This window comes from Petromyzon marinus, chromosome 21 (genome assembly GCF_048934315.1).
Source record: "Petromyzon marinus isolate PM22_M1 ecotype Great Lakes invasive population chromosome 21, UKy_Petmar_22M1.pri1.0, whole genome shotgun sequence".
Classification (NCBI taxonomy): domain Eukaryota; kingdom Metazoa; phylum Chordata; class Hyperoartia; order Petromyzontiformes; family Petromyzontidae; genus Petromyzon; species Petromyzon marinus.
The window spans coordinates 12031906-12059736 of NC_133687.1; the positions used below are offsets into that span (position 1 = coordinate 12031906).

General features: G+C 48.5%; 1 protein-coding gene across 4 annotated transcripts; it reads left to right on the forward strand.

The window, feature by feature from the left end:
* Positions 1-558: 558 nt before the first annotated feature.
* CNOT2 (CCR4-NOT transcription complex subunit 2) lies at positions 559-27258 on the forward strand. 4 transcript variants are annotated; one of them, XM_032957948.2, is made up of 15 exons: positions 559-666; positions 9056-9185; positions 9406-9472; positions 12174-12324; positions 13604-13819; positions 16873-16952; positions 17691-17816; positions 18181-18308; positions 18710-18830; positions 19006-19162; positions 19811-19872; positions 20429-20478; positions 20704-20804; positions 21303-21447; positions 22139-27258. In XM_032957948.2, the coding sequence occupies exons 2-15, from the start codon at positions 9078-9080 to the stop codon at positions 22223-22225; spliced, it is 1599 nt and encodes a 532-aa protein (XP_032813839.2). In that variant the 5' UTR covers positions 559-666; positions 9056-9077; the 3' UTR covers positions 22226-27258. The 4 variants fall into 4 exon arrangements, with proteins under 4 accessions (XP_032813839.2, XP_032813841.2, XP_032813840.2 ...); XM_032957950.2 differs by lacking the exon at positions 559-666 and adding an exon at positions 674-859; XM_032957949.2 differs by lacking the exon at positions 559-666 and adding an exon at positions 674-855.
* The last annotated feature ends 573 nt before the right edge of the window (positions 27259-27831 follow it).

A 27831-nucleotide genomic window follows, 5' to 3' on the forward strand; every position in this document is an offset into this window, starting at 1 on the left:
CTCCAGCCCTGACAACAACACCAGCCAATCACACTCCAGCCCTGACAACACCAGCCAATCACAGCCGTCCCTGGCTCCCCCCCAGCTTAATTGGCCCAATCGTTACCTCATCGTCCCAACCATGGCTCCTGGCTGTCCCAACATGACCCGTAGTGTCCTGCCCCCGCACGATCTCACCATTTACCCCCATGCGCCTATTTATTCCACTACATCTATATAATTTTACGTAATTAAAAGACTAATCACATTGAACGTTTACTATCATAAATACACACTGGGGGGAAAAAAACATTGGCAGGTAAATATAAACCTACTTTAATTAATTGACCGGTTAGAAAGTACACCATTTAAACGGCTGTTTTAATTGTTGTAAATACTTTCTAGCCACCAAAGTAATATAACGGCGTTTGTTTTAATAGGAACACTACAAAACACATTTGTTGAACTACACTTACTAATCAGAACATAAAGTACAATCTAGCCACCGCAGTAATATAACTTTTTTTTATTGGCTGGATAAAATTTGTGTTTTTTTTTAAATAAACAATTTAAACGTAATATACACACAGGGCGGAAGTGAAACCCGCGGGTCGCGGGTCAAAGGTCAATCTGTTTACCCAGCAGCCCGCGCGCGCCATCTTGGTGGAGGAAGGGGCCTTGAATGCGGTTCGTGGCGTCGCGCGTAGCTCCTCTCTCTCCTCTCTCTCCTTCGGCGGCCTCCGTCTCGTTCGCCTCGCTCACCCCAACCACCCCCCGCTCCCCGCGCCGCCGTCGACTCGCTTCTCCTCACCGCCTCTCCTCACCCGCCTCGCATCGCGCTGGCTTCTTCACCCCGCCAACCGCTAGCCGTTTACAGTGGGTAACAAAGCACGACTCGCCATCATCATCATCATCTACTTCTTCATCATCCGTTCGGTTTCTGCCGCCCGTTGCTGATGCTATCGCTGCCATTGCTGCTGCTACTGCTACGGGAGCCGCTACTGCTGATGATACTGCTGCTGCTGCTGCCGATAGAACCGCCGCTGCCGGATTATACTGCTGCAGTTGCTGCTGCAAAAAGCAAATTGCCGCCATCGCGACTGCCGATGCTGCCGAGACATCGGCACTGCTGCTGCTGATGAGGATGACTACAACTGTCTCTGATTGCCGGTGCTGCTGATACCTCAGCTGACTCTTGCTAAACCCTGATGATTGCTGCTTGTACTACTTGTGTTGTTGCCTGGGAGCTTGAGGCGAGAACAGCGGCTGCGGTTTGACCGTCCCCTGCACTCTGTGCGGATGTAGCGAGTGGAGAGTGGAAGGAGACTTGGCGAGTTCTTTGCGGAGGGGGGGGATGGGACTCTGTTGTCGTCTGTGTTCGAGTCCATGCTGTGGCGATCTGGATCTGAGTAGGAGAATGAGGCTTGGTAGTAGTCTGGGCCCGCGTTTGTGGTTGGGGTTCGTATTCAGTGTGGGGGGGGGGGGGGGTAGGGGAGGGGACCGAGTTCACATCCCGATCTGAGTTGGAGACTTAGGTATTCGGTGTCTGGGGTTTATTTTGTATCGGGGTAGGTCCTGAGTCGGTGGGTCTCGGAGTCTGTGAGTTGGATGAGGGTTGGAGTCTGTGAGTTGGATGAGGGTTTAGCGTCTGCTTTGGGTCTTGGATTAGAGAGCTGGCGTGGGCATGGGTAGGCCCCAAACTCTGAAAGTTGTGGGATTTGGTGTTGCGCAAGGAATCGGTTGATGTGTTTACATTCGAGTTTATAGTGGACGTGACATTTATGTAACAGGAGCCTAAAGGGGGCGGGGGGGGAGGCATTACAACTGGAGAATGGAACTGGGATATTACACAACACTGAAGGTTTGTTATGCTCGATAGCAAAACGACGGAGTAATGAACACAGTAATGCGTGCGAAGCGAACACAACTTCACAGGACACACATGGATTCATTACAGCCGGGATCTGGGTCTGAAACCCGAAAAATATATTCGCACACGGTACACCACGTCCTGTATACAGCTCGTGTGTATGCCAGTCTACCAGCGAGCCGGAGAATATGCAGTGAGAAATTAAGCCCTGTGTACACACAATACTTGCAGCAGTTAAGCTTAGAGTGAACAACAACACGAATGCAGTGAACGCAATTCATACCAACTTGATGTACTTTAACTTGGACAAAATGCATAGCCCGTTGCAAAGGTCGGTTGTGGATTAATGCACGCCTAAACAGAGACGCTTAAAACACAACATTTTCTGGGACAAAATGTCATAGAAGGCTGCTAGTTATAATATACCCAAATGTTGTTTTCTTTTTACATGGTGACACAGATGCTTGCATTTAATATTTATGAAAGTATTACGTTTGGAGACTAGACACATTTACTTTCGATTCATTTTGAACCGTAATTCGTTCGCATTGCGTTGAAGTGAAATGCATATAAGTTAATTCACTCATGGTGGTACGACGTGATTTTTTTTACTCTGTCGGCTGTTTCTGTCGACGCTTGAGCTTTCCGTCTGTGTCACTGGCGATTCCAGACTGTGCTTCTTGTTTCACGAATACGGCAATTCTCGTTGCAAAACACTTCCATCAATGTCCTTAAAACCCGCACCCTTCCACTCTGCCCCACCCCCACCCATGTGTGCCGGTGTGATTCTATCGGGATTTATGTTCATGTTGACAATAGACAAGTTCCATCGTTCTGTTGCTTGTGGGCATTGACCACAGCAGTTTCGGTTTTATTTGTGATGGCGCAAAAAATATGCCAAGGGGGAAAACGTAAGAGCAGATCGTGGGAGACTTTTAGGGCAGATGTTGGAGGTCGCATGTGTCTCAAGGGGGAAGACGTAGGAGCAGATCGTGGGAGATTTTTAGGGCAGATGTTGGAGGTCGCATGTGTCTCAAGGGAGGAGACGTAAGAGCAGATCGTGGGAGACTTTTAGGGCAGATGTTGGAGGTCGCATGTGTCTCAAGGGGGAAGACGTAAGAGCAGATCGTGGGAGACTTTTAGGGCAGATGTTGGAGGTAGCATGTGTCCCACGGGAGAAGACGTAAGAGCAGATCGTGGGAGACTTTTTGGGCAGATGTTGGAGGTCGCATGTGTCCCACGGGAGAAGACGTAAGAGCAGATCGTGGGAGACTTTTTGGGCAGATGTTGGAGGTCGCATGTGTCCCACGGGAGAAGACGTAAGAGCAGATCGTGGGAGACTTTTAGGGCAGATGTTGGAGGTCGCATGTGCCTCAAGGGGGAAGACGTAAGAGCAGATCGTGGGAGACTTTTAGGGCAGATGTTGGAGGTCGCATGTGTCCCACGGGAGAAGACGTAAGAGCAAATCGTGGGAGACTTTTAGGGCAGATGTTGGAGGTCGCATGTGCCTCAAGGGGGAAGACGTAAGAGCAGATCGTGGGAGACTTTTAGGGCAGATGTTGGAGGTCGCATGTGTCCCACGGGAGAAGACGTAAGAGCAGATCGTGGGAGATTTTTAGGGCAGATGTTGGAGGTCGCATGTGTCCCACGGGAGAAGACGTAAGAGCAGATCGTGGGAGACTTTTAAGGGCAGATGTTGGAGGTCGCATGTGTCCCACGGGAGAAGACTTAAGAGCAGATCGTGGGAGACTTTTAGGGCAGATGTTGGAGGTCGCATGTGCCTCAAGGGAGAAGATGTAAGAGCAGATCGTGGGAGACTTTTAGGGCAGATGTTGGAGGTCGCATGTGTCCCACGGGAGAAGACGTAAGAGCAGATCGTGGGAAACTTTTAGGGCAGATGTTGGAGGTCACATGTGTCTCAAGGGAGGAGACGTAAGAGCAGATCGTGGGAGACTTTTATGGCAGATGTTGGAGGTTGCATGTGTCTCAAGGGAGAAGACGTAAGAGCTGATCGTGGGAGACTTTTAGGGCAGATGTTGGAGGTCGCATGTGTCCCACGGGAGAAGACGTAAGAGCAGATCGTGGGAGATTTTTAGGGCAGATGTTGGAGGTCGCATGTGCCTCAAGGGAGTAGACGTAAGAGCAGATCTTGGGAGACTTTTAGGGCAGACGTTGGAGGTCGCATGTGTCCCACGGGCGAAGACGTAAGAGCAGATCGTGGGAGACTTTTAGGGCAGATGTTGGAGGTCGCATGTGCCTCAAGGGGGAAGACGTAAGAGCAGATCGTGGGAGACTTTTAGGGCAGATGTTGGAGGTCGCATGTGTCTCAAGGGAGAAGACGTAAGAGCAGATCGTGGGAGACTTTTAGGGCAGATGTTGGAGGTCGCATGTGCCTCAAGGGGGAAGACGTAAGAGCAGATCGTGGGAGACTTTTTGGGCAGATGTTGGAGGTCGCATGTGTCTCAAGGGAGAAGACGTAAGAGCAGATCGTGGGAGACTTTTAGGGCAGATGTTGGAGGTCGCATGTGCCTCAAGGGGGAAGACGTAAGAGCAGATCGTGGGAGACTTTTAGGGCAGTTGTTGGAGGTCGCATGTGTCTCAAGGGAGGAGACGTAAGAGCAGATCGTGGGAGACTTTTAGGGCAGATGTTGGAGGTTGCATGTGTCTCAAGGGAGGAGACGTAAGAGCAGATCGTGGGAGACTTTTAGGGCAGATGTTGGAGGTTGCATGTGTCCCACGGGAGAAGACGTAAGAGCAGATCGTGGGAGATTTTTGGTGCAGATGTTGGAGGTCGCATGTGTCCCACGGGAGAAGACGTAAGAGCAGATCGTGGGAGATTTTTAGGGCAGATGTTGGAGGTCGCATGTGCCTCAAGGGGGAAGACGTAAGAGCAGATCGTGGGAGATTTTTAGGGCAGATGTTGGAGGTCGCATGTGTCTCAAGGGAGGAGACGTAAGAGCAGATCGTGGGAGACTTTTAGGGCAGATGTTGGAGGTCGCATGTGTCTCAAGGGGGAAGACGTAAGAGCAGATCGTGGGAGATTTTTAGAGCAGATGTTGGAGGTCGCATGTGTCTCAAGGGAGGAGACGTAAGAGCAGATCGTGGGAGACTATTAGGGCAGATGTTGGAGGTTGCATGTGTCCCACGGGAGAAGACGTAAGAAGATATCGTGGGAGATTTTTAGGGCAGATGTTGGAGGTCGCATGTGTCTCAAGGGAGGAGACGTAAGAGCAGATCGTGGGAGATTTTTAGGGCAGATGTTGGAGGTCGTATGTGTCCCACGGGAGAAGACGTAAGAGCAGATCGTGGGAGATTTTTAGGGCAGATGTTGGAGGTTGCATGTGCCTCAAGGGAGAAGACGTAAGAGCAGATCGTGGGAGATTTTTAGAGTAGATGTTGGAGGTCGCATGTGTCCCACGGGAGAAGACGTAAGAGCAGATCGTGGGAGATTTTTAGAGTAGATGTTGGAGGTCGCATGTGTCTCCTGATCAGTGGCCGCGGGATCTAGCAGAGGGTATTCATCCTTGGTGAGGTGTGGTGCGGTAACATCTTTAGGAGGTATAATGCAAACGGTACCAATACTGGACCCATTTTAAATTCATGACGTTACACTCATGACCACTTCGTTTTGGTGACCCGTGTTACTCTTGGCTAAATAAAATCTACTTGGAACCACTGAAAGCTGCTGTTAAAATAGTATTCTTTACGACAAATGCAAGCTTAAGCAGAACTCCTTTCTGTTTGATTTATTTAATAAAATGTTAATATTTCACCTGTATAAACTCTTGAGATGGAACACCTAATTTGCGAGGGGTGTTCAGGGTGTCGATTGACACATACACAGCAACACCGTAATGATGCCAATTTCAGACATTGCACATATATATTACGTATTACAGTTTGTGTTTATACAATGAATATCACACTCGGCCAAATACATATACGTTCATAATTAAATGTTGCACACTGCATGTCCATATAGAATTTAGGTTAGCTGTAATAGTTGCAAATTAATGTCTGAGAGATTGGTCCAGCGCTGTTCCTGTGGGAGAGTGCGCACATTTGGTTTGACATTTGCCACTCGTCTGTCACTTAATCCATCAGTATTGCTACCAAGAGGAAACTTGGGATCAACCATTACACCTATATATTTAAATTTAGAGAGGTGTATTGTTAAGTACTGATAATTTTTATTCACAATCCCCACCGTGATCAATAGGATGTGTACAACAATTATTTTCTTCTACATGAAGGAACCGGTATGGAAAGAAGGGGTGTATTGTCTTGTTATTTTGATTGACAATAATATTGGTCTGGACAGTGCATAGGCTGATGGACCAAAGCACATTTGTAATTACGTAAGGACACTTAACGAGTTTAGCTTATATTTGCTTTTACCCTTAATGTGTATATTGTTGCAACCGTGGTTTTGAGTGCAACACTGCAATTGTAATGTTAAGGGGAGAGTGTATATGACGTTAATTGTTAAAATCAGAGTTACATGCACCTCTCTCGAGCATAAATCTAGCAGAATGCGTGTTTGTTAATGCCGCACACATTACTTGCAACCTGTAATTTTCTTTATCGGCACCAGAGGTTCACAGCACCACGATAAGGCAACATAATTTTAAGACTCATTGTCAGTGTGTGAAGATCATATTTTCTGCATCTGCAGTTTTTTTTTTTACTACGCGCAAGTACACTGATCTTACGCAGTCGCGCACAATTTGTATTTATATAGCATCTACATGCGTCCCATGTATCGTGACGCCATACAGAAGCAGTGGGTGTTTTTATTTTACAGAGAGAAAGAGGCAGCCAGTCACTGGAAGAGCCTGGCCCTAATTGAACAGGGGCAGCGAGTTAAAAGCCCGGATGGCTGGGGGAAGAGAGTTCCAGACTCTTGTGGTGGCAGCATGAGGAGGAATGAGCAACCTCGCACTGAGGGAAGGTCGACGTTGGGCTTCGACATAAAACCTTGGTTGTTGAAGCAATGTTACCTCTTGCAAATAAGATGCTCTATCTCAAGGGGGTTTTCCAGCTTCTTCGGTTCTTTCGGTAAAGTCACGTAGAATGAGAATAAAATAATAAATTGATAAAATAAAATAACACAATAATATTCTCACGACGTTTCGGCCACAACACAAGCGGCCTTCATCAGGTGAAGGGACGAGACTGACTGGTAGGACAGCGCTGGAGTGCTGTTATTTTATTGTATCAATTTATTATTTTATTCTCATTCTACGTGACTTTACCGAAAGAACCAAAGAAGATGAATCATTGCAGTCACGAAAGCTTTAAATCGGGGTTTTCCAGGTTTAATATTTTCACAAGTGAAAATAAACGTGTAAAATTGTGATGTGCTTAAAGTGGGTGGTTATGTGCATGACAGCTCATTTAGAGCTGAAAATCTTGAATTGTAGGTCAACTCAGCCTACCATCATCTTTGTCATCATTGTCATCACTCTAATACTCATAACATTATTGATATGTGTTACCTACCGTAGGCCTTTTGATAAATTGACCCCAGCTATAGGAATGTGGAATTTACACCAGTGATGTACGGCCACCAATGGAGATAAGTGCTGTGGTGCCATTGCATTGCGCAGGGAGACATTCAGACTGGGATTTTTTTTATGTGAATGTGTTTGGTAGTTTTGTTGATATTGATGAATATTTTTGATGGAACCCGAGCTGAAGAGTGTGCAAAGGAGCATGGAGAGATGCATGCTTGGAATTATTCTGGGATACAGGAAGAATAACCTGTGAGTTAGAGAACATACAAAATATAAAACAGTTTTAAAAAGTGTGTTATAATACAGGGAGACTACTGTAACAGATGTCAGCCAGTGCAGTCATATTTTGGTTTATATTATTCTCTGTAGTCTCTTGACACTTGAAATAAAATGTTTGTGTTTTAGGCTACTCCGTACTTTGTGGGCATAAATTATTCTAATCCTTTACAAAATGGAGTAAATTAAACTTTTGGTGGTTCAATTTTCGATTTAAAGTTTTCGTGACTGCAGGGATTCATATTCTTGGTTCTTTCGGTAAAGTCACGTAGAAGGGAAATAATAAAATAATACAAATAAAACAATAAAACAATCACGACGTTTCGATTGCAACGCAAGCAATCATCATCAGGTGTGAAAACCACAGCAAGAAAATTTGAAAAAAATACATTTCTGGTGGTTCGTTGTGAATCTCCGCCAAGAATGCAAGCTCTGAATTATACTCTTTAGGTCAGTGACGTAGCCCAGCAGTAACGTGTTCACCACTTGTTGCAGGGTCCATGGTTCCATTACAGTGGCCACACGGAATATTACCGCGAGCATAATGACTTTGTTCATCGTCGCCATCTGCTTGCCAGTGGACCTTAATGATCCCCTGACGTCATTTGCAAGAGTAGGCCAATGTGTGCGGATGTCAGCATCCAGATTTTTTTTAAATTAGAATATTACCTGCAAGTTACTCGATTGGGATTAAACATAGCAAACATCTCCCCCCACTGGCAGACTTTTGCAAGTGAGACTATCGTGGTCTCTTTGAGTTCTCACCTGGTTAAACAGATAAACTTGAAACTTTCGTCACTCAAACACACACATGAGGTCGGGTGGCTCGGGGCTCAGCGATGCTGAGGCGGTACCGCTGAGATCCTGGGTTCCAATCCGGGTTTTGACCTTGTGATTAATATGTAGTGAGTTGATGGTCTAAACTGAGTCTTTACTAATGACTGACGTAGAGACCCGCAGACTCGCAAACAACGGCCATAGATTTGCATAGGCTAATTTATTAAACCGGGTTCTCAAATGTAACAAGCAGTTGAATTCAGCCTAGTCACAAATTACATCGTATAACGTTGTTTCACCTCTTGTGTTGTTATATTGTGTTATTGTCCTGTGTTGTCACGTGCCATCCTGTTGTGTCGTCCTGTTGTGTTGTCATGTTGTCTCTTGTGTTCTGTTTCGATTATCTTTTGTGGTTATGTGTTGCGTTGTCCTTTTGTGTATTGTGTTATGTTATCAAGCGTACCAAGTGACCGAATAACCGCCCCGCATCGGCTCTCCCCTTTGTGTCACTGCTGAGTCCCACACGGAGCAGGCTTGTTCGTGTTGTCACGTCGCGATGTCTTGTCATGTCACACCGTGTCAGCGAGTGTACTGACCGAATAACCGGCCCGCGTCTGCTCTCCTCCTTGTATCACAGTTGAGTCCCGCACGGAGCAGGCATGTTTGGCGCTCCAAAGAAGCGGTTCGGGGAGGAGGGAGAGGCCGAGTTTGATGGAAACATGTACTTCAACCAGTCGAGTGTCTTCTCACATAGGCCCGACAAAGACGTGAGTGTCGGAGCTTGCCAGGGTGCTAGCAACAGTGAGGCGCGTAGAAGTGTGTTAGCAACAGTGAGGTGTATCGGAGTGTGCGAGTGAGAGAGAGACGGGTGCCGTATTAATGAGTGCATGGGAGCGGTGTGCGCGAGTGGGAGGTGGGCGTGCTAAAGGTGGCGCGAGTTCGGACCTGTACTGACGCTGCCTCTGCTGTGCGACGTTTCCGTCTCAGATGCTGGGCTCTCCGTCACCATCGGGTCAGCTGTCTCAGTTTGGCGCAAGCCTCTACGGACCACAAAGTACGTCCTCATTTAATTTAATTAAATGTACATCTATGTGAACAGTGTTTATGCTTGTTTAACTAGGAAAGCCTCGCGAGTCTCACTAATGAATTGCCTGAAAACATCTAAAAATAAAAACCCAATAGGGGACCCTCCTGAAAATGAGTCTTATGACTTGGTGTGGCTCTCCTGGATAATTAATTAATTACAGGAAGATCCTGCTAAGTTGTTCGCAGTACGGGGGCGATGTTGCTGCATTGTGTCTTCCCAGTTAAGTAATTTGCAGGTAATATTTTCAGTATTGGGATGTTCAACCAATACTGAGTACATTATTTGTCCTCTCATAGCTAGCTAAACACACAATGCAATGTATTGTGTGTTTAGCTATGTATCAGCGAACCCATGTCGAGCAGGGAGAGAATATACACGCTCCACACAAAAAGGCTGCCAGGTCGGGAATTGAACCCAGAAACTGCTTGCTGTGAAGCGTGAATGTTGTCAATGTGCCACAACCCTGTCGCCATAAATGTTGTAATACACCTCCGAAAATATTAAATGAGGAATTAAGCCAGGCTCCGAAGTGAGACCCCTCATGAAAAAAGTTTTGAGATTCACTGAAGATTTCATGAATACATAGTCAATATGCGAATATTCACAGATCAGAGAACATAAACAAGTTGGAGATGTGATTTGCTTAACTTACATTTTCAGCTTTAAGTGAAAACAGATTTATTTATTTTTTACTAGATGAAAAGAACGGTATATTATACTAACTGCGCGTCACATTTGGACAACTCTCCTAGAGAAGAGTCCGTAGAAAGGGATACCACAGAACTGCTTCTGAATCTCTGCAAGTGACCCCTTATGCACATACATCATTTGTTTTTATATAGTGTCATTCATGCAAATTGCATCTCAAAATGCTTAACATTTTGACCCATCACAAACATCTTAAAATCCCCCAAAAAAAGGCTTTCCCCGCTATTCTTCACCTTGGCAATGGAACCACTCGCTGTAAGTGTTATGGGAAATCACTCTATCGTTGGGGGTGAGGCTTGGCAAGGTTGAAAATAAAATAAACCTCTACGCCGACGATGTGCTGATGACATTCATGGAACCGAATTAATTAGTCCCCCCCCCCCCCATATTAACTTCAGTCGCGGAATATGGAAGGGTATCGGGGTACAAGCCAAATGTAACAAAATTGGAATTAATTACACTATCAGCAGCATCTCCATTAGCTCCGAAAAAACCCGGTCCCATTTAAATGGTCTCCATCCAATATCAAATACCTCTGCGTTATGATGCCCTCTTCCCAGAATTCACTCTTTTCAATGAACTTCACTCCAGCGCTTCAGGAAAGAACCGCATTGCTATCTGCTTAGGCAGACGTCCCCCTTTCTCTATATACCAGAGGACATCTAATTAAGATGATGATCCTTCCCAAATTAATACACCTCATGAGGATGGTTTCCACACAGATCCCGAAGACCTTCTTTGCGACGATCTCTTTTATATGGAACTACAAACATGCTCGTATTGGTTAGTCCCGCCTCATGAAGTCATCAGATCAGGGCAGTCTGGCTCTCCCAGATTTTCGAAAATATCACGAGGCGATGGGTCTTCGTAACATGAAAGGCTATCTTGACACACAGAAGCAAGGAAAAGCTGGGAGCAAGAGTCGGTCAAACCATGCTCCGTTGAGGGATTTGCGCTGGCTAGTATCAAAACCAGACCGTGAGGGCTACAACCGTTCTGAAAGGTCATCTCGACATTGGCAAGCTCGAGTAAACCAGAAACTTACCTGCAAACCCCTCTCCAGAGGGGGTCGATTACCTGTGGTAACCCTTTACTGACGATAGGGAGAAAGGTGATAAACTGGGACAGCTGGAAAATCCCCGGCCTGGACGGCGTCAAGGCCCCATTATCTTTGGATGGAAGGGTGTTACCCTTCGAAGAGGTGCGAACTAAACATGATATCCCACACTCTCAATTATTTTTGATAGCTACAAATTAGCGACGCAATAGTGAAATCCCCGGAGAAGAACTTAGGGATTTTAATTCACCCAATTATCAATTGGTTAGAGACTACTACAGATAAATATAGTCTATCCTAGGCTTATTGGCTCCAGGAAGAAGGGGACCCTGTCTTAAGACCAGCTACCAAAAAATTGTGGGATGGGTCTGGGCCCCATTAGACTTGGAATAGCGTATTGGCGAGCCCCTAAAGCAGGCCCAAGAGCTGCTTCGCTCAAACTCATTCAATTAAAGTTTGTGCATGGGACATACTTAACGAATGAGAGCAGGGCAAAATTTATGAAGATTTCACCAGACCGCTCTAGATGCTTTCCAAGTTCAGTGCAGAATTATCTCCACGCCATCTTATTTGCCCGGATGTGGCGAAGCTTTTCAGCGAGATCACGAAGTTTTTTTAATAACTTATGTAGCACAGATCTATCCCCATCAATAGAAGATACCTTATGGGGAGAAGATATCACAGATTCCTTTTTCATCGTTTTCCTGTGTGTATGTCAAGGAGCAGTAGTGGAGTGGTTAGCGCACTGCACTACGAACCCGGGGGCCTGAGTTCCATTCCTGCTCACAGCCGACATGATTATTTGAACTGATCCTGGGCCTGCCCTATGTCGACCCAGCCTTAAATCTGTACCCAATATGGTGCGTACAAATCTGCGTGTGTGCTTGTGTTCACCCTCTCCAGACCCCCTGGGTCTTCAGATGCGTGGAATGGGGGGCACAGCCCCACAGCTCAACCGGAGTTTATCGCAGGGTGCCCCCTTGCCAGGACACGTGACCCCTACGAGTGTGGGGCCCCCTATGCCGCCTCCACACGCGCCGTCATCACCCAGCCGGTACATCACCCCCCCCCCCGCACCCCTCGTTCACTCTATCATAGTGGAACTGCCGCAATGGTTTAATGGTTCAGCAGCACACTGGACTTGCTATCCAGAGGTCGCCGGTTCTATTAAATCTCCCGATGCGGAAGATGGAACAATGAAGCTAGTTCCTGAAACTCCCGTCCCCCCGCCTCTGTCCACCCAGCAGTATAAATGGGTGCACCACGGTTGGTAGATCAGCAGGTCTTGTGTGGTGGGGTAAAGTGTGGGTACTGCCACCTCTTCGAATACGTTGGTCAACTTGGAAGAGTAGACCAAATACCCTCAATATTTCGCTCTAGTGGAGGCTGTTCTGCCATCAGTGGCGTGAGAAAGCACTTGCAGGACTGCACCTTCACCTTTTACGTCTCTTTTAATATTTAACGTTTCTCATACTTGGAGCAATTTCATGTCTGCGCTGCATTTAGAAAATCATTCCATCCCTGTCAGATCTCTGGTCACCTTTTTCGGTGACTGAATTTTCACACACTTGGTTTAACTAAATAATGGACATGGCATGAAATCAAGGACAATATTTTCCCAGTCGTATCATAAGCAGTAATTTGACCCGAGCGGGCAACAGCATTAGGGACATCTGTAACTTCCGGCAATGACGACGGCAACTGCACAACAACAAGGCTGTTGAAGGCAGAGGCGGTGCTGCTAGCACTCGCAGGCATGTGACCGATTGAGGCTCAATATTCACTTGCGGCGGTGATGTGGCCCAAGCGGTAGCACGTTTGCCGCTTATTGCAGAGGTTCGCGGTCCGAATCCGACAGGCCGCCCTGGTTATCACTGCGGGTGTGTGTATTAACCAATAAAATACTCCGCACGCACTCTGCTTCACAGTGGACTTTAAAGATCCCGTGACATAATTCGCAGCAATAGGCCATCGTGTGCCAGTGTCATGGTCCACATCTTTTTCTAAATGATTCGCAAATGACTCGATCGGAATGACACATACAGTAGCAAACATCGCCCCCTACTATTAGGGTAATGCTGAGTCACTTTGTGCCACACAGGGATAACTGCCACTGGGGGTGCCCTTGGAATATGTCAATGAGATGCAACGTAAGACGCTTATTACGTGGAAAGTGCTCTCTAAGATGCCCCAGCGTAAACGAGTGTGCTGTGTCCAAAATAAAAAAAAATGTAGTATTAGTGTTCTTACCGTATTGTTTTCTGATCGCTCCCAGCGGTGGCCGGCTAACCCGCCCCGTTCTGTTGATCGTTTGCGCGCCAAATCTTTTCCAGGGGTATCCTGGCGCTGAACCCACGGATGAACCACGTGCAGCCCATCGGCCTGTCAAACCGTGCCAATGCAGTGGGCTCCTCTGGCATGGGCAGCCCCAACCGCAGTTCACCAAACCTGCTGTCCATGCAGAAGCAGCAGCAGCAGCAGCAGCCGCCACCGCCGCCGCCACCGCAGCAGCAGCAGCAGCCACCCCGCAGCACCTACGGCTTAGGAGGGTGAGTTTGACTTCGGATTTGTCCACGTAATGATCTGGTCCAATTTGTGTCGTGTTGATCTTCCATCCGACATAGCCAAACAAATACAATTGTCACGTGGTGTAAAAGCGTTTTACCAAAACACGCTAATCCAGTGGTTCTTAAGCTGGGTTCGATCGAACCCCAGGGGTTCGTTGAGTCACTCTCCGGGGTTCGGCAGGGGTCAAGACACACACAGTATAGCGGTCTGGTTCGCACTAACAATGTTGGGCCGTTTTTGTCGGCCGTCAAAAAATTGGCAACACACAATTTTTCTTCGCCGTGTTAGATTACAAATATTTATTTGGTTAGTAAAAATGTGTTACAGAAAATAAATTCAGCCCACTTGGATTATTCGTGACGTCACACTCCGCTTGGCCTTCATTGGCTGCAGCTGATCACGCCACATTGCGTGATCAGGAACTTGGTGCGCTCAGTAGTCGACTTGTGGCTGTTGTGATTGTACGTCATTTGTGATTTTCTTTTAATCTTTCAATCCCTTCATACTAACTATGTCGAGCAAAAAAAGAAAGTGGTTGGACGAATACGTGCAATATGGATTCACGTGTATAAAGGAACGTGATGGGAGTCAAGTGTCATCAATGCATGATTTGCAATGCCAAGTTGAGCAATTCTAGTCTTGCACCGGCAAAACTAAAGGAACACTTCCTAAAGCTGCATGGAGATGGGAAATACAAGAACACAACGCTCGCTGAATTCAAGGTGAAGAGAGCCAGATTCGATGAAAAGGCTACCCTGCCTGTTCTCGGCTTTGTACCAATCGACAAACCGATCCTCACAACATCGTACGAAGTTGCGTACCTGATCGCAAAGCAGGGCAAACCACACACCATTGGTGAAACACTCGTAAAACCAGCTGCGTTGAAGATGGTGAAAATCATGCTGGGAAAAGCTGCTGAAGATAAGTTATCCCAAATTCCTCTTTCAAATGACACTATCAGCAGCAGCAGAATAGACGACTTGAGAGATGCCATCTTGGCTCAAGTAGTTGCAGATCTGATTTCAAGCCCAGCAAAGTTCAGCCTCCAACTCCACCAGACCACCGACGTTTCCAATCTAAGCCAGCTTGTTGTATTCGTGCGCTATATGAAAGACGACATAATAAAGGAAGATTTTTGTTATTTTGTAAGCCTCTTACAACAACAACCAAGGCAGTCGATGTGAAGAAACTCGTGGATGACTTCTTCAGAGACAACGATCTTTCGTGGAATATGGTTTCTGCAGTTCGGACGGAGCTCCAGCCATGCTGGGACAACACGCTGGTTTTGGAGCGCTGGTGAAATCCGATGCACCACACATCATTGTTACGCACTGTGTTCTGCACAGGCATGCGTTGGCAACAAAAACCTTGCCTCCAAAACTGGCAGAAGGATTAAAAATTGTAGTTGAATGTGTGAACTATGTGCGAAATAGTGCTATGAAGCACCGCATCTTCAAAGAGCTGTGTAAGGAAATGGGCTCTGAATTCGAGGTACTTCTGTACCATTCTAACGTTCGGTGGTTATCCCGGGGAAAGGTGCTGAATCGTGTTTTTGCCATGCGTGTGGAATTAGCCCTGTTTTTGCGAGAGTACCAACATTGTCACGCAGATTGCTTTGAAAATTCTGAGTTCATTCTCATTTTGGCGTACATGGCCGATATTTTCGATGCTCTCAATCATCTCAATTGGCAGATGCAGGGCGGTGGAGTCAACATCATTGAAGCGGAAGAAAACCTGAAGGCAATCATCATCACCTGATGATGATTGCTTGTGTTGCAGTCGAAACATCGTGATGATGATTGCTTGTGTTGCAGTCGAAACGTCGTGAGAATTTTATTGGTTTATGTTTTTATTATTTTATTGTTTCCCTTCTACGTGACTTTACCGAAAGAACCAAGAATATAGAGAATGATAACTTGGCAAACTTTCCCCTGCTGGACGACTGTGGTAAGTAAGATCGAAGACGTGTCTGGAATTGGAGACATTTCTGTACCTGGGGAGCTGAAGCAAGCAATTGCCATGCACTTAGATGAGCTCGCAAAGTCTCTCGACGGATACTACCCCACCAGAGAGTCATATCCAGCATGGGTGAGACAGCCGTTCACGTTTAGTGTTGCGACAGCAGATGTCAACGATGAATACCTCGAGGAAATCATTGAACGTCAACAGAGCCAGCTTCAACAGCAACTCTTCAGAACAACAACGCTGTCAACGTTTTGGTGTCACCAAATTGTACCATACCGTCTTATTGCTAAGAAAGCCCTTGAGATACCCACACCGTTTGTTACAACGTATCTTTGCGAGCAATCTTTTTCGAGGATGGTAGACATAAAACAAGAAAAGGAACAGACTTTGTTTCGAAAATGATATGAGAGTGGCACTTGCCAAGGTGAAGCCGCGCATTTCTGAACTTGTATCTGAAAGGCAACAGCAAAAGTCACATTGATTTGCAGTAAATATTCATTGAGTTATGTTTTTGTGTGAAATTCATGTTTTGTTGGTTTTGTTCTTTGAACACAGTGATTTTGTGTGCAACTGATGTACGGTTCATTTTGTGAACTAATAAAATATATACCTATGTTTTTAAGAAATCATATTTTATTTTTCCAATTACGAAGGTTTCGGTGAATGCACTGATGAAGCTTGCAGGGTTCAGCACCTCCAGTAAGGTTAAGAACCACTGCTCTAATCGTTATTGTTTCAGCTCAATGACTGTTGAGTTGAACGATTCTCGCAACCAGATGTAGCGATTAGGTACGCGGCATTTAGCTTGAAACTACTTCAAGCATTTTTTGCAGAATCCAGGAAGTCAGAATATCATGTAAGAAGCTGGGTCAGGTGACATGGTTATTCTGACTTCTTGGATTCTTGTCGTCGGGATGCATTACGAATGATGCTCAATAAATGCTGCGGAATGAATGACATGTTAGGAATGACGTTAAATGAATGAAGTGATGTCAAAGATGCGCTATGAATGAAGTGGAATGTTTAACCACTGCTTGTGCTGTGCGGCTGTGATGTGTTTGGCCATCAGGATGTCAGGATTTGGCCTTGGCAGGAGCCAGGGTTACAGTCTGAGCAACGCGATCACCAACAACAGCTATAACAGCACGGGTAAGTGAGTTTAAAGCGCTCACCCCGATGGTTAGGGTGCCTTATCAGTAACAAATTACTATTATTTTGTGGGTAACAGTGGTGGAAACAGAAAGAGGAACTATTGCATTATAGAACATACTGGGGTTAATTACATTATCCAATCTGTTAACAATAAGAGTGACTGGGCTTCAGCAGGACACGCCCCTAGCTAGAAGGGATAATGGCCGATGGTCAAGAATGAGTGGCAGTCAAAGAATGGACGTCCACCGAGGAGATGGAGTGATGAGATTAGTTTGTGTCCAGGTGCTGGGTAGATGGTTGCATCGCAGGAGCATATAGAGGTAGTGCCAGCTTGGGGAGACCTTAATCAACCTCTGGTCGACCATAGCTGATGATGATGATGATGAAGAACGGTGGGTGATGGTGGTTGTGTCTGCGTGAGGAGCGGTAGTGTAGCGGTTAGCATCACTGCGCTACGAACCCGGCGACCCGGGTTCAATTCCCGCTCACGGCCAACACCTGGGACGATTATCTGAACCGATCTTGGGCCTCCCCTAGGTCGACTCAGCCTCAAAATGAGTACCTGGTTGCAATGTGTAAACATCGCCACTAAGGAGACAAAGGCGGCCGGGCGTGGTGTTGGCCACCCACCCCCTTCGTGTGCCGTGCCGGCCTTTATAGGTGCTCGCCAACAGCACTTGCCCCTACAGTGTTACAGGCTTTACGGGGGGTCTTTGTCTTTGTCTGCGTGAACAGGAGGCAGCGATACGGTGGCCGGGTTGGATCTGTCTGACTTTCCGGCGCTCGCGGAACGGAACAGGAGAGAAAGCAACGGCAACCCAGCACCCCTCCCCAACCCCATGGCTGGCAGGACGCCATATGGTACGCGCGCACCCATGCACGCGCACACACACAGGGACTAGCGGGTTCGGGTTATAGCGGAACACATATGGTCCGCACGCACATTGAATGGAGCTATGGGGGTAGGGTCTCCACAAGACACATACACGCATAGTAAAATATAGTGTGAAATTAATCTGTGGGCCGTAGGAAAGGATTTCAGCAGGCCATATGCTATGAATTTTGTCGACTGTATGCTATGAATCTGCAGGTCATATACTATGAATCTACAGGCCATATGCTCTGGGCGGGCCATATGAAATGGGGTCACGGGCCGCGTTTGGCCCGTGGGCCCGGATTCCCCACCTTGCTCGAGCAGGCCGTGCGTGCTTGCCGTGTCCCACAGTGGGCATGGTGACAAAGCCCGCGAGCGAGCAGCCCCAGGACTTCTCAATCCACAACGAGGACTTCCCGGCACTGCCTGGCGTCAACCTCAACAAGGAGCCCACGGCCGCACCCGACGACAATAAGACGGTGAGGGGTTCAGAAAGTCCGAGATGATGAGCCGGCACTATTGAGAACCTGGTTTCAACTCCGGCTTTCTGCCACGCATCCGGGAATTAACTGGGTTCTGCAATGCGGCAAGGTGATCATCTCCGACGGGAAGTGTTTCATTCGCGGCACAGAAACCGACGGGCCACTTGCTGTTGATTTGTATCGGGCAAGTCCTGATGAGCACCATCACTGAATATAAAAGTTTTGTTCATATTGTGTCATGTTTACAAGAGTCAACCCCCCCCCCCCCCCCCGACATGATGGACAGATGGACGGAGTTAATCGTACAATATTTCGACCATCGTGGGCATGGTCACGAAGGTAATTGTTGTCGTGCGCGTTTGTCGCTGAACTTGCCCCGTTTGTTTTTGTGACTGCAGCTGACCAATCAGAGCGGACAGACCACGGGGTCGGTGACAGAGGGACCCAAGTTCCCTGGAGACAAGGGCAGCAACACCAATGCGAACCAGCAAAAGAAGGGCATCCAGATCCTTCAAGACGGTAACCCCTGCTTAGCACCCACAGCAATGGGTCCTCCGCTTCTCTGACCTCTGAGCCACCTTGCCTCCTCTGAAACCCGGAGTGGAACCCACTCGTCTCTAACCATTGAGCCACTGTTTTAAAGGATGTGTCTTTTTTCTGGTGGTGGTGGTGACGGTGGTGCTGGTATGAGCAGGCCGCGTGACGAACATCCCGAGCGGGATGGTGACGGATCAGTTCGGCATGATCGGCCTCCTCACGTTCATCCGGGCGGCCGAGACGGAACCGTCGCTTGTGCATCTGGCCCTCGGCAGTGACCTCACCACACTCGGCCTCAATCTCAACTCCCCCGAGTACGCGCGCATGTGCACGCTGAAATGAGTACCTGGTGCAGCATGTAAACATCAGCGTCGGAAAGACAAAGGCGGCCGGGCATGGTGCTAACTACATGACGACCCCCTCATGTGCCGTGCTTGTCTTATTAGATGCTCACTAATTGGTGCTCGTGCGCTCGTGTGTTAGCGTGTACGTGGTGTATTGGTGTGTGTAGTATGTGTGTGTGTGTGCAACCGAGCATCGTGCTGGCTACACCACCCCCTAGTGCCTTCATAGGCGCTCACTAACAGCACTTAAAAAAATATCTCTTGAGCGTGTACCACATGACGTAGAAATGCCAGTTCATATTAAGATACAGACTTTTGTGTGCGCACGCACGATCTCTCAATTTAACGTAAAGCAGCGGGACCCATTGACAAATCATCGCACGCATGCGGCGGGTAATGGCTCGACCTGTACTTGAACGGGAAAGATTGCTAACTGCAGCGGGACACAACGGATGTGATTTTTTTGGAAACTCTTACTTAACCTTTGAACCGTTGTCCACCATTGGCACGGACCGGGAGGAGGGCAGCCGCCCCCGTTTTAACGCTGTCTGGTGGTTTGTCCTTTTATCGTTTGCTGGTTTTCTTCTTGCCAAGAAGAAGGTGTGCTTTGCTTTTCAGGAACCTCTACCCCAAGTTCGCGTCGCCTTGGGCAGAAGCGCCGTGCAGACCTCAGGATATCGGTAACGTGGCACCTCCGAGCACACCGGTTCCGGCGCGCGTGCACGCTGACCGCGCCTGTGCCACCACCTTTCGGGGTAGTCGCGTGGTTTAATCCGCCGCCGAGCGTGTTCAATGTTGTACACGCATTGCGATATATAATGTTAAAAACCTAGATTTTTCCACTGGCACAACCGAGCCGTGCCAGGGCCATGCCAAACCAGCCCAGCACGGCCCAGGAGGCGCCTGGTCGTTTTTTTCCACTGCGGGAGGCCCTGCTGTGCCGCTGACGTCGCACGCAACGAATGAGTTGAGATGCGTGTAGAGAACGCGGGGGCGACGTGTTCTCGCTGTCCACTGGCTGTGGGGGAGTATTGAGATGAGGGGAGAGGTAGGAGAGTGCGTGGAGGAGAGTAGAGTGAGGTGAGAGGTGAGCAGTGCTGGGTTCGTGGAGGATCTTGCCAATGAACCCAAGTTGCGATGCTTTACGCACACCCATAGCAAAGCTGGATCAGCGCGCCCATTAAGTGGCCTTACGCGTAAATGTGTTTTAATGGCTTTTAATGTGACTCTCCGCAGATTTTCACGTTCCTTCAGAATACCTGACAAACATTCACATCAGGGATAAGGTGAGAACATGTTTGCTTCATTAGAGCACTTGCCTCAACTGTCTGTCTAGGCTACATGAAGGACCATTGTATATACTTTTTTGTGTTTATAAGTAGTGCTGGCCTTCAGAGGTGCTCACTAACAGCATTCGCCCCAACAATCTGTTAAGGCTATACGGTGGATTTTTGTGTGCCTGTGTGTGTCTGTGTGGTTATACGTGTGCCTGTGTGCGTGTGTGTCTACAGCTTGCTCCCATCAAGCTGAGTCGGTACGGGGAGGATCTGCTCTTCTACATGTACTACACCAACGGGGGCGACATCCTGCAACTTGCCGCGGCGGTAGAACTGTGAGCCCCCTACACTGACACTGGGATGCACAGTTGAGTCGCTCGCTCAGCCACAGTCGGTCGTACCCAAGAGAATCGACCATCGTGGAGATGGAGCGATCGATGAGGTCGACTCGCGCGCAGGAGCGGCCTGGATCGTTGTTTCATGGGACGGTGAGGAAGGCGATGATATAGGGAGTCCAGCAGTGGATGGACCACGGCTCCATGATCCCCATGACAGTATTTATTTTTTCTCTGTCGAGGGGTAACTTGGTTGAAGAATGATTAAGACAGACCCAAACATTACGAAACAATCCATTGCAACGTGTTACTGTCAACAGATATCAGAAAACGCCCGCTGCATTTCAGTTCCACGTCTTGACCACCAGGTGTCAGCGTTTCTCAATCTTGAGCCTTCATCGCTTAAGCCGGGCAACCGACGGCTGCCGCCACTTCTTGGCCACGTCGATGCCACCGCCACCACTGTGGCCTTCACCGCGACCTCGGCTGTCTCCGCAGGTACAACCGCGACTGGCGGTACCACAAGGACGAGCGGGTGTGGATCACGCGGGCGCCCGGCATGGAGCCTCAGATGAAGACGAACACGTACGAACGCGGCACCTACCTCTTCTTCGACTGCCACAACTGGAGGAAGGTCGCTAAGGTGCGTGCTATGTCCGTTCTGTGCGCTTTGTGTGTGTTTATGAATGGGGAGCGGTGGTGCAGCGGTTATCGTGCCGTGCAACGAACCCGGCCACGTATAACTGAACTGGTGGTAGGCTTCCCCCTAGGTCGGCTCAGCCTTAAATGAGTACCGGATGCAATGCGAAAACATCACCACTGAGGGAGACACAGACGGCCGGGTGTGGTGCTGTGCTGGCCAGTCCACTCAGGTGCATGCCGTGCCGGCCTTAATAGGTGGTCACTAACAGCGCTTGCCCAAAAAGTGTTAAAGTCTACGTGGGGGATCTTTGTATTTTATCTTTTTTCATGTTAGTGCGTGTCTTGGTATCCGTCAGTGAGCTCATGGCACTCCACATGACCTAACGGTGCATCTAGCCTGGCCCAAACACTTGTCGTGGCATCACACCGTCGTCCCTTGGGTGGCTGTCGTTGTTATTTCTGTATTTCTCTTAGTGTGTCAGTGGACTACTTTCTGATACCATCCGTACCTTGGTATGTGTTTTGTTGCGTGCGTGCGTGTGTGCCAATGAATGTGCTATCGTCCGTATGGTTCCACGCGCGTGTACCGCACCATGCGTCCGCTGCCGTCGGCACTTGTGCACGCGCGAATTCTCGCCCACGTCCGTGTCCTCGCTCTCACGGCGCCGCTCCGTGCTCTCCGCCCCGCGCAGGAGTTCCACCTGGAGTACGACAAGCTGGAGGAAAGGCCACACCTCCCCACGTCGCTCAACTACAACCCGGCCCAGCAGGCTTTCTAAACCCAGAAGCATCCGCTGGGGCCCCGGCCACACCACACTGCGACTCGCGCCGGCCCAAAACTTTTGGTGACGGCAGCGGAAATCCCTTTAACAAAAAAAAAAAACACACAAACAAACAAAAAAAAATTGACGTCCCTGTTTCCCCCCCTGCCCCCGCCCCCCCCTCCCCCTCATCTCGCGTCGCTGCCCGTAACAACGCGAGCTGTGATGGAAACTGCGCACATTCCCCCGAGATTCAGGGCAGCCGAGGAACTCTATTTTTTCAGACTCCAAAAAAAAACCACAAGAGCGATCGTAGACGTAGGCGGTTTTCAGATTCAGAGATTTCAAAGGCCCCACCCACCTCTTCCGCTCTGCCACACTGCGCAAGTCCATGCCTAATTTCTCATGGGTGCACCTCCTCTGACTTTACCCTCCTCCACCCCCCAACAACTCTCATCATAACCCTCTGCCTCCCCCCCCCCCCCAACTCTGGTCCCCCCTGAGCACACACGATGGCGGTTTCATCATTACAATTTGGAGCATCAAGCGGGTGAGAAAATAACGGAACGGCGGGAAAAGGGATGATCTGGAAAACGTGTAATGCATTCAGGCACTGCTGGCGATGGCAATGGTGGCAGTGGCGGTGGCTCTTTAAGGACAAACAGCTGACGAGCTTCGTCTCCCGCGTGTCTGCATTGTGTTATTTGTAGCAAGACCATTGGGGTTTTTGCCTGAGATTGTGAGGTTGAGGTGTGGAGGGTTTTGGTTGGGGCCGAGATCTGTTTAGGAGGGTCCGGTGAGTCTTGAGTGCGAGTGAGTGAGTGAATGGATTGTAACGCTTTTGACTAAATAACTTATGTTCCCGGCAAATGCACACGAATGCATGACAAAGACACACCGGCTTGCACATACAGGTCAACGGAGCAACGTGCACACGGACACTTGGACAAAGATGGACACACAGGCGTACACAAATGCATGGACATTTGGACACAGGCTTATCTGGGCACAAGCTCACAGATACAAAGTATGGGCACACAGATGCACACAGGAATGCACAGCAACAAACTTAACGCACAAGCAAGCACACAGGCTCCTATTCAACAGACAAACACACAGACTGCCATGCCTATGCACAAACACTGGCACTTGGATGCACACGGACACACATGGAAACGGGTAGACACACGGACGCATAAATACAGTACTGCAAATGCAAACATTGAGACAGAAAATGCAAGGGCCTCTCTTTCCAACTCGTTCACCACACAGCTTCATTCAAGAATCAGTCTTCAGTCAAATCTCAGGACAGGCTCCCTTACACACTTGGGCGTCATTAGTGACTGCCTCCGCGTTCACGAGATGTCGTCCACGGTCTTTCATCAGTTGGGTTTTCATCCATCGCTACACCCCATTGCTTAGGATCTTCAAAATAATGTTTCATCGGAAGTGGCCGAGCTAGAGCTTACAGCAATCTGATGGTGCCCGTTGCTGCTGCTAGAGCGAGTTTTACGGGTCTCTCTGCCGTGCTGTGGTTTGTGTTAGCGCCACTGAAACGTTAATTCCGTGTACATTCCTAATTGCTAGAGTGTGGGTGGCCCTCAGTCGGAGAGGGGAAGAAGTTGGTGGGTTTAAGCACGTGAGATAGTACAGTGTTGCACCAGCATGGGAGTGGTTGGTGGTGTGGCCGTGGATATGTTTGCACACCCAGCGCGATGGATGGGATGGTCGTGATTGTAAAGCCCGTGTTTTTTTAGTCACGGCTCGGCTCATGCTTAGTTCCCTGCTCATTGTGAGCCAGCTAAAAGCCATGCTCCACTTGAGCCAGCCCTGAGCATCATCCCAATCATGCTCAGGATTTCCATGAGCTGAGACCCGAGCTAAGCCATGAGCCGAGCTGCCCATGCGACATTGAAAGCAGCTGAGCAGCTCAAGCGTGAGTCGAGTCGCTGCCAGACCAGAGCCAAGCCATGACTTGGATTACGTACCCTAGCATTCAGAGGTCAACTTGGGGTTGCGATGGCTTGGACGCGTGTGCGACACTCGGTGGCAACCCCCAGCACTTTGCGTGGCTCGGCAGCACACTTGCGCCCTTCATCTACACCCGCGCACACACACACACAATCCAGGAACATATTTTTTGTTATTGATTTCATTGGAGTTATTTTTTGTTTTGTGTTATCCCTGGACGTGTTAAGTTATGCATTGCACCTGTTACAATGGGAACCCCCCCCCCCCCGCCGCATTCAGAGCATCTGGGTTCGTGAGTAATCCAAGGCGTGACTTTGTACCTGCCGCGTAAATCCAGGTGTTGGGGAGCACAGGCATGGTCGGTAGGCGGGGTGGATATTTGCAGCTAGCTCCTCGAAGTCTCGATGTGAGCGTGCGTGTGTATGTGTGTGCATGCGTGGGGGAGTAGTGGCACAGTGGTCGGTGCGCTACGAACCCGGGCGACCCGATTTCGATTTGTGCTCATGGCCAATATCAGTGGTGAAATTAGAACAATTCCTAGGCCACTCTAGGTTGACTCGGCCTTAAATGAGTAGCTGGTACAGTGTGTAAACAGCACTGGGAATACAAAGGCGGCCGGGTGTGGTACTGGCCACACCACCCCCTCATGTGCCGTGCGGGCCTTAATAGGTGCTCGCTAACAATTTGCCCATCAGCCTGTGTTGGCTACACGGGAGATTTTTGTCTTGTAGTTGTGCTTATGGGATGGATGTCGCAGAGTTTGAAAGACTGACCAAATAATCCAGCAAACCCCCAGGATCTTTACCTGGCCCACTCCTCATCACGACTCATGGCAGCTGGCATCTGGAATCTAATTTAATCCTCTCCCCTAGGTCTACTCGGCCAAGAATGAGTTCCTGTTGCGTTGGTATGGTCGTCAACAGCAGCAGTGGGTAGACATGCAGCTGGAGCTGGCCCTACTCCCACCTTGTGTGCTGCTTGGGCCTTACCAGGTGCTCGCTCGCAAAACTCGCCCCGCCGCTCTCCCGTTTGCTCCAAGCAAACCAAAACGCATTTCACAAGCGAATGTTGCGATGTGAACAAACTGCGGGAGTGTGTGCTGCCTTTGCGGACCATAGACGCTTGAAAGTGAATCGTCATGATCACGGCAATCATGATTGTCATCAAGAACGGCATCAGCAGCAATTAATTTCTCCTTGTGTAACTCACGCTTCCCGTATTTACAATTTCTCCCGGGGGGGCTCTGTCCAGTTGGATATGGGATATTTTTTTGTCAACCGGACGAGGACCCTCCCACCGTTCGTGCCAATGCCACATCGTTTCATTTGCAGATACATTCATGGCAGTGGTACGTTTGAAAAGCATTCCCCACTCGCCAGCCCAACATATCCTTTATTTAGTTCATGAGAGAAATTTCATACTGGTCGCATAACTGTTTTGAAACAAAGGAACTTTATATATATGTTTTGTGTCTGAAAACCCGCAGTGCAATAGAATTGCATCTTTATTGGTTCTATAGCTGTCATGGAGAAGTCTCACTTGGTGACAGAGAGACGTGCATTGTGTTAGCCTCGAAGACCAAACACGAGAAACTAAAAGTTGACAGAGACGTAATTTAGCGAACCGCCCCACACATTTGCCTGAAACGATATGGGCCACTTAATTTCGATGATTTTGCTGAAGCGCAAAGCGAAGGAACTGCGTGGTGAGCGATTTCCTGGGATGACCTCACCCGTTGAGATGTTGGCTGTGTGGCGTGGTGGATAGGTGTGCAAAGGCGTTGGCATCTTTGAGAAACAAAGCAGTAACGACGACCCCCCTGATCCATATTTGTTTTTTTTTTGGGGGGGTGGGAGGTTAGGCTACGTAATCGTTTAATGCCAGAAGTATGTGGTACCTTTGTGGACCAAGTACTTTAACAACGTAAGTTTGGCATTGATGATGTAGCCTAACCCCTTAAAACAAATGCGATCACATGTATTTAGTTAACAAAGCTCTCAATCTAATCGAGGTAAAAACACAACTGTCTCGCAATCCGAGCTGGACACATGTTCAAACTGCCTCTCAAGGTCACTCGGTCTTAAGGGGGTGGCTGAGTCCCATATTACTGGCACACGCCGCTCAACCCCAGTATTTCGCATCATTTCTCGCCCAATCATCACTCCAATTGCCATCATGCGCAGCCCTCTCAGTCCTGACTCTGCCCCACAACCCCTCTGTGCTCGTTCATACTGTACAGCATTTTATTGACCTGTGCCTGTAAAAAAAACACACATACGCACATACACGCGCACGTGTGCATACCATTCGGACCATATCGCAGCGAAATTGGCAGCGACTATTTACGAGTGAGCGGTGATCGTGAACTGCATGAGCGTAGTTTCGTTAGTTCCGCCAGCCCAGCTGGTTGTGAAGGCCCTTCTCAACAGCTCTCCAATTCCAGGTTGTGTACCCCGTGATCAGCTAGATGTCTGCCGTTACGTTTCGCATGCTCGGCGCTTCTTGGGAACTAAATTCGGTTATAACTGAATTTAGTTCAGTTTAGCTCCTCAAGCAAAAGTAAGTTCCTGAAGAAGCTCCCCGGCATGTGGAGGAGTTCCAACTGAATTGAGTTCCTGAAGAAACCCCCAACGCATGGAGCAAAACGTTGGACATCGCTCTGAGCAAAATGCGATATCACCTGGAAACACACAATGTATCGAAGAGCTGTCCAGCACAACCGTAAAATCCTACGCAGTAGAACCCTCCTTCAACCCTTTGCTACGTCCATTGTGTTTTTAATGTGCATGTGCATCCCGTGTGGCCCCTCCGCAGCCCTGGACCTCCCATCGCTGCTACATTTCCGCTCATCCCATCTCACCGGCAAATAAAACTCTAATGAAGCTACGCTTGCGAAAATCACGGTCACCCATGTGCCCCCCCCCTCCCTCCCCGTACACGTGTGTGGCGTCGGTGAAATGTTTTACAAGCGACGCTGACACTCGATTCATTTCACCTGCGCGCATTTTTTTATTGTTATTACGAATACCAGCAATAAAAAAAGTGAACGGAAAATAAAAACTTTTTTTAAAACACCAAAACGGTTCGTTGCGACGCGATTCAACCGCAGCGGTGGTTTGCGCTCGGGTGTTTGTGAGGTTGAAAGATTTCGCGAGATTCTCGTATGCAGCTGAAGCAGTGGCGTGGAGAGGTTGGTAATCAACTGGGAATTTATTTCAGAGTTTAAGGTGACTTACGGGTCAAGAGGTCAGAGTGCTGAGCTGGCAGTCCTGAGACCCCGGGTTCAAGTCTTGGTTTCATAGACCGACTATAATTTGGTGCTTTGTTGTAGTACTAAGGTGGTACAGCAACCAGGCGTGATGGTGGCTATGCACTCTTGTGATTCATTATGCATTGGAGGCGAGGGTAGGTGCATCCAGTAGATATTTGTGAAACTCCTCTACGCATAAATTTCGATTTAAAGCTTTCGTGACTGCAAGGATTCATCTTCTTTGGTTCTTTCGGTAAAGTCACGTAGAATGAGAATAAAATAAGACGATAAAATTCTTACGACGTTTCGGCCACAGCACAAGTAGCCTTTTGCAGGTGAAAGAACAGAACTGTCAGGACGACAGTGAAGAGGGCTACTTGTGTTGTAGCCGAAACGTCGTGAG

Bases quoted from the DNA above. Each gene is read 5' to 3' on its own strand.
- CNOT2 (XM_032957948.2), top strand. From the start codon at position 9,078: ATGTTTGGCGCTCCAAAGAAGCGGTTCGGGGAGGAGGGAGAGGCCGAG. The intron at 19,873-20,428 runs GTAACGTGGCAC...GACTCTCCGCAG, and splicing joins GTGCAGACCTCAGGATATCG to ATTTTCACGTTCCTTCAGAA. The intron at 21,448-22,138 runs GTGCGTGCTATG...CGCCCCGCGCAG, and splicing joins ACTGGAGGAAGGTCGCTAAG to GAGTTCCACCTGGAGTACGA.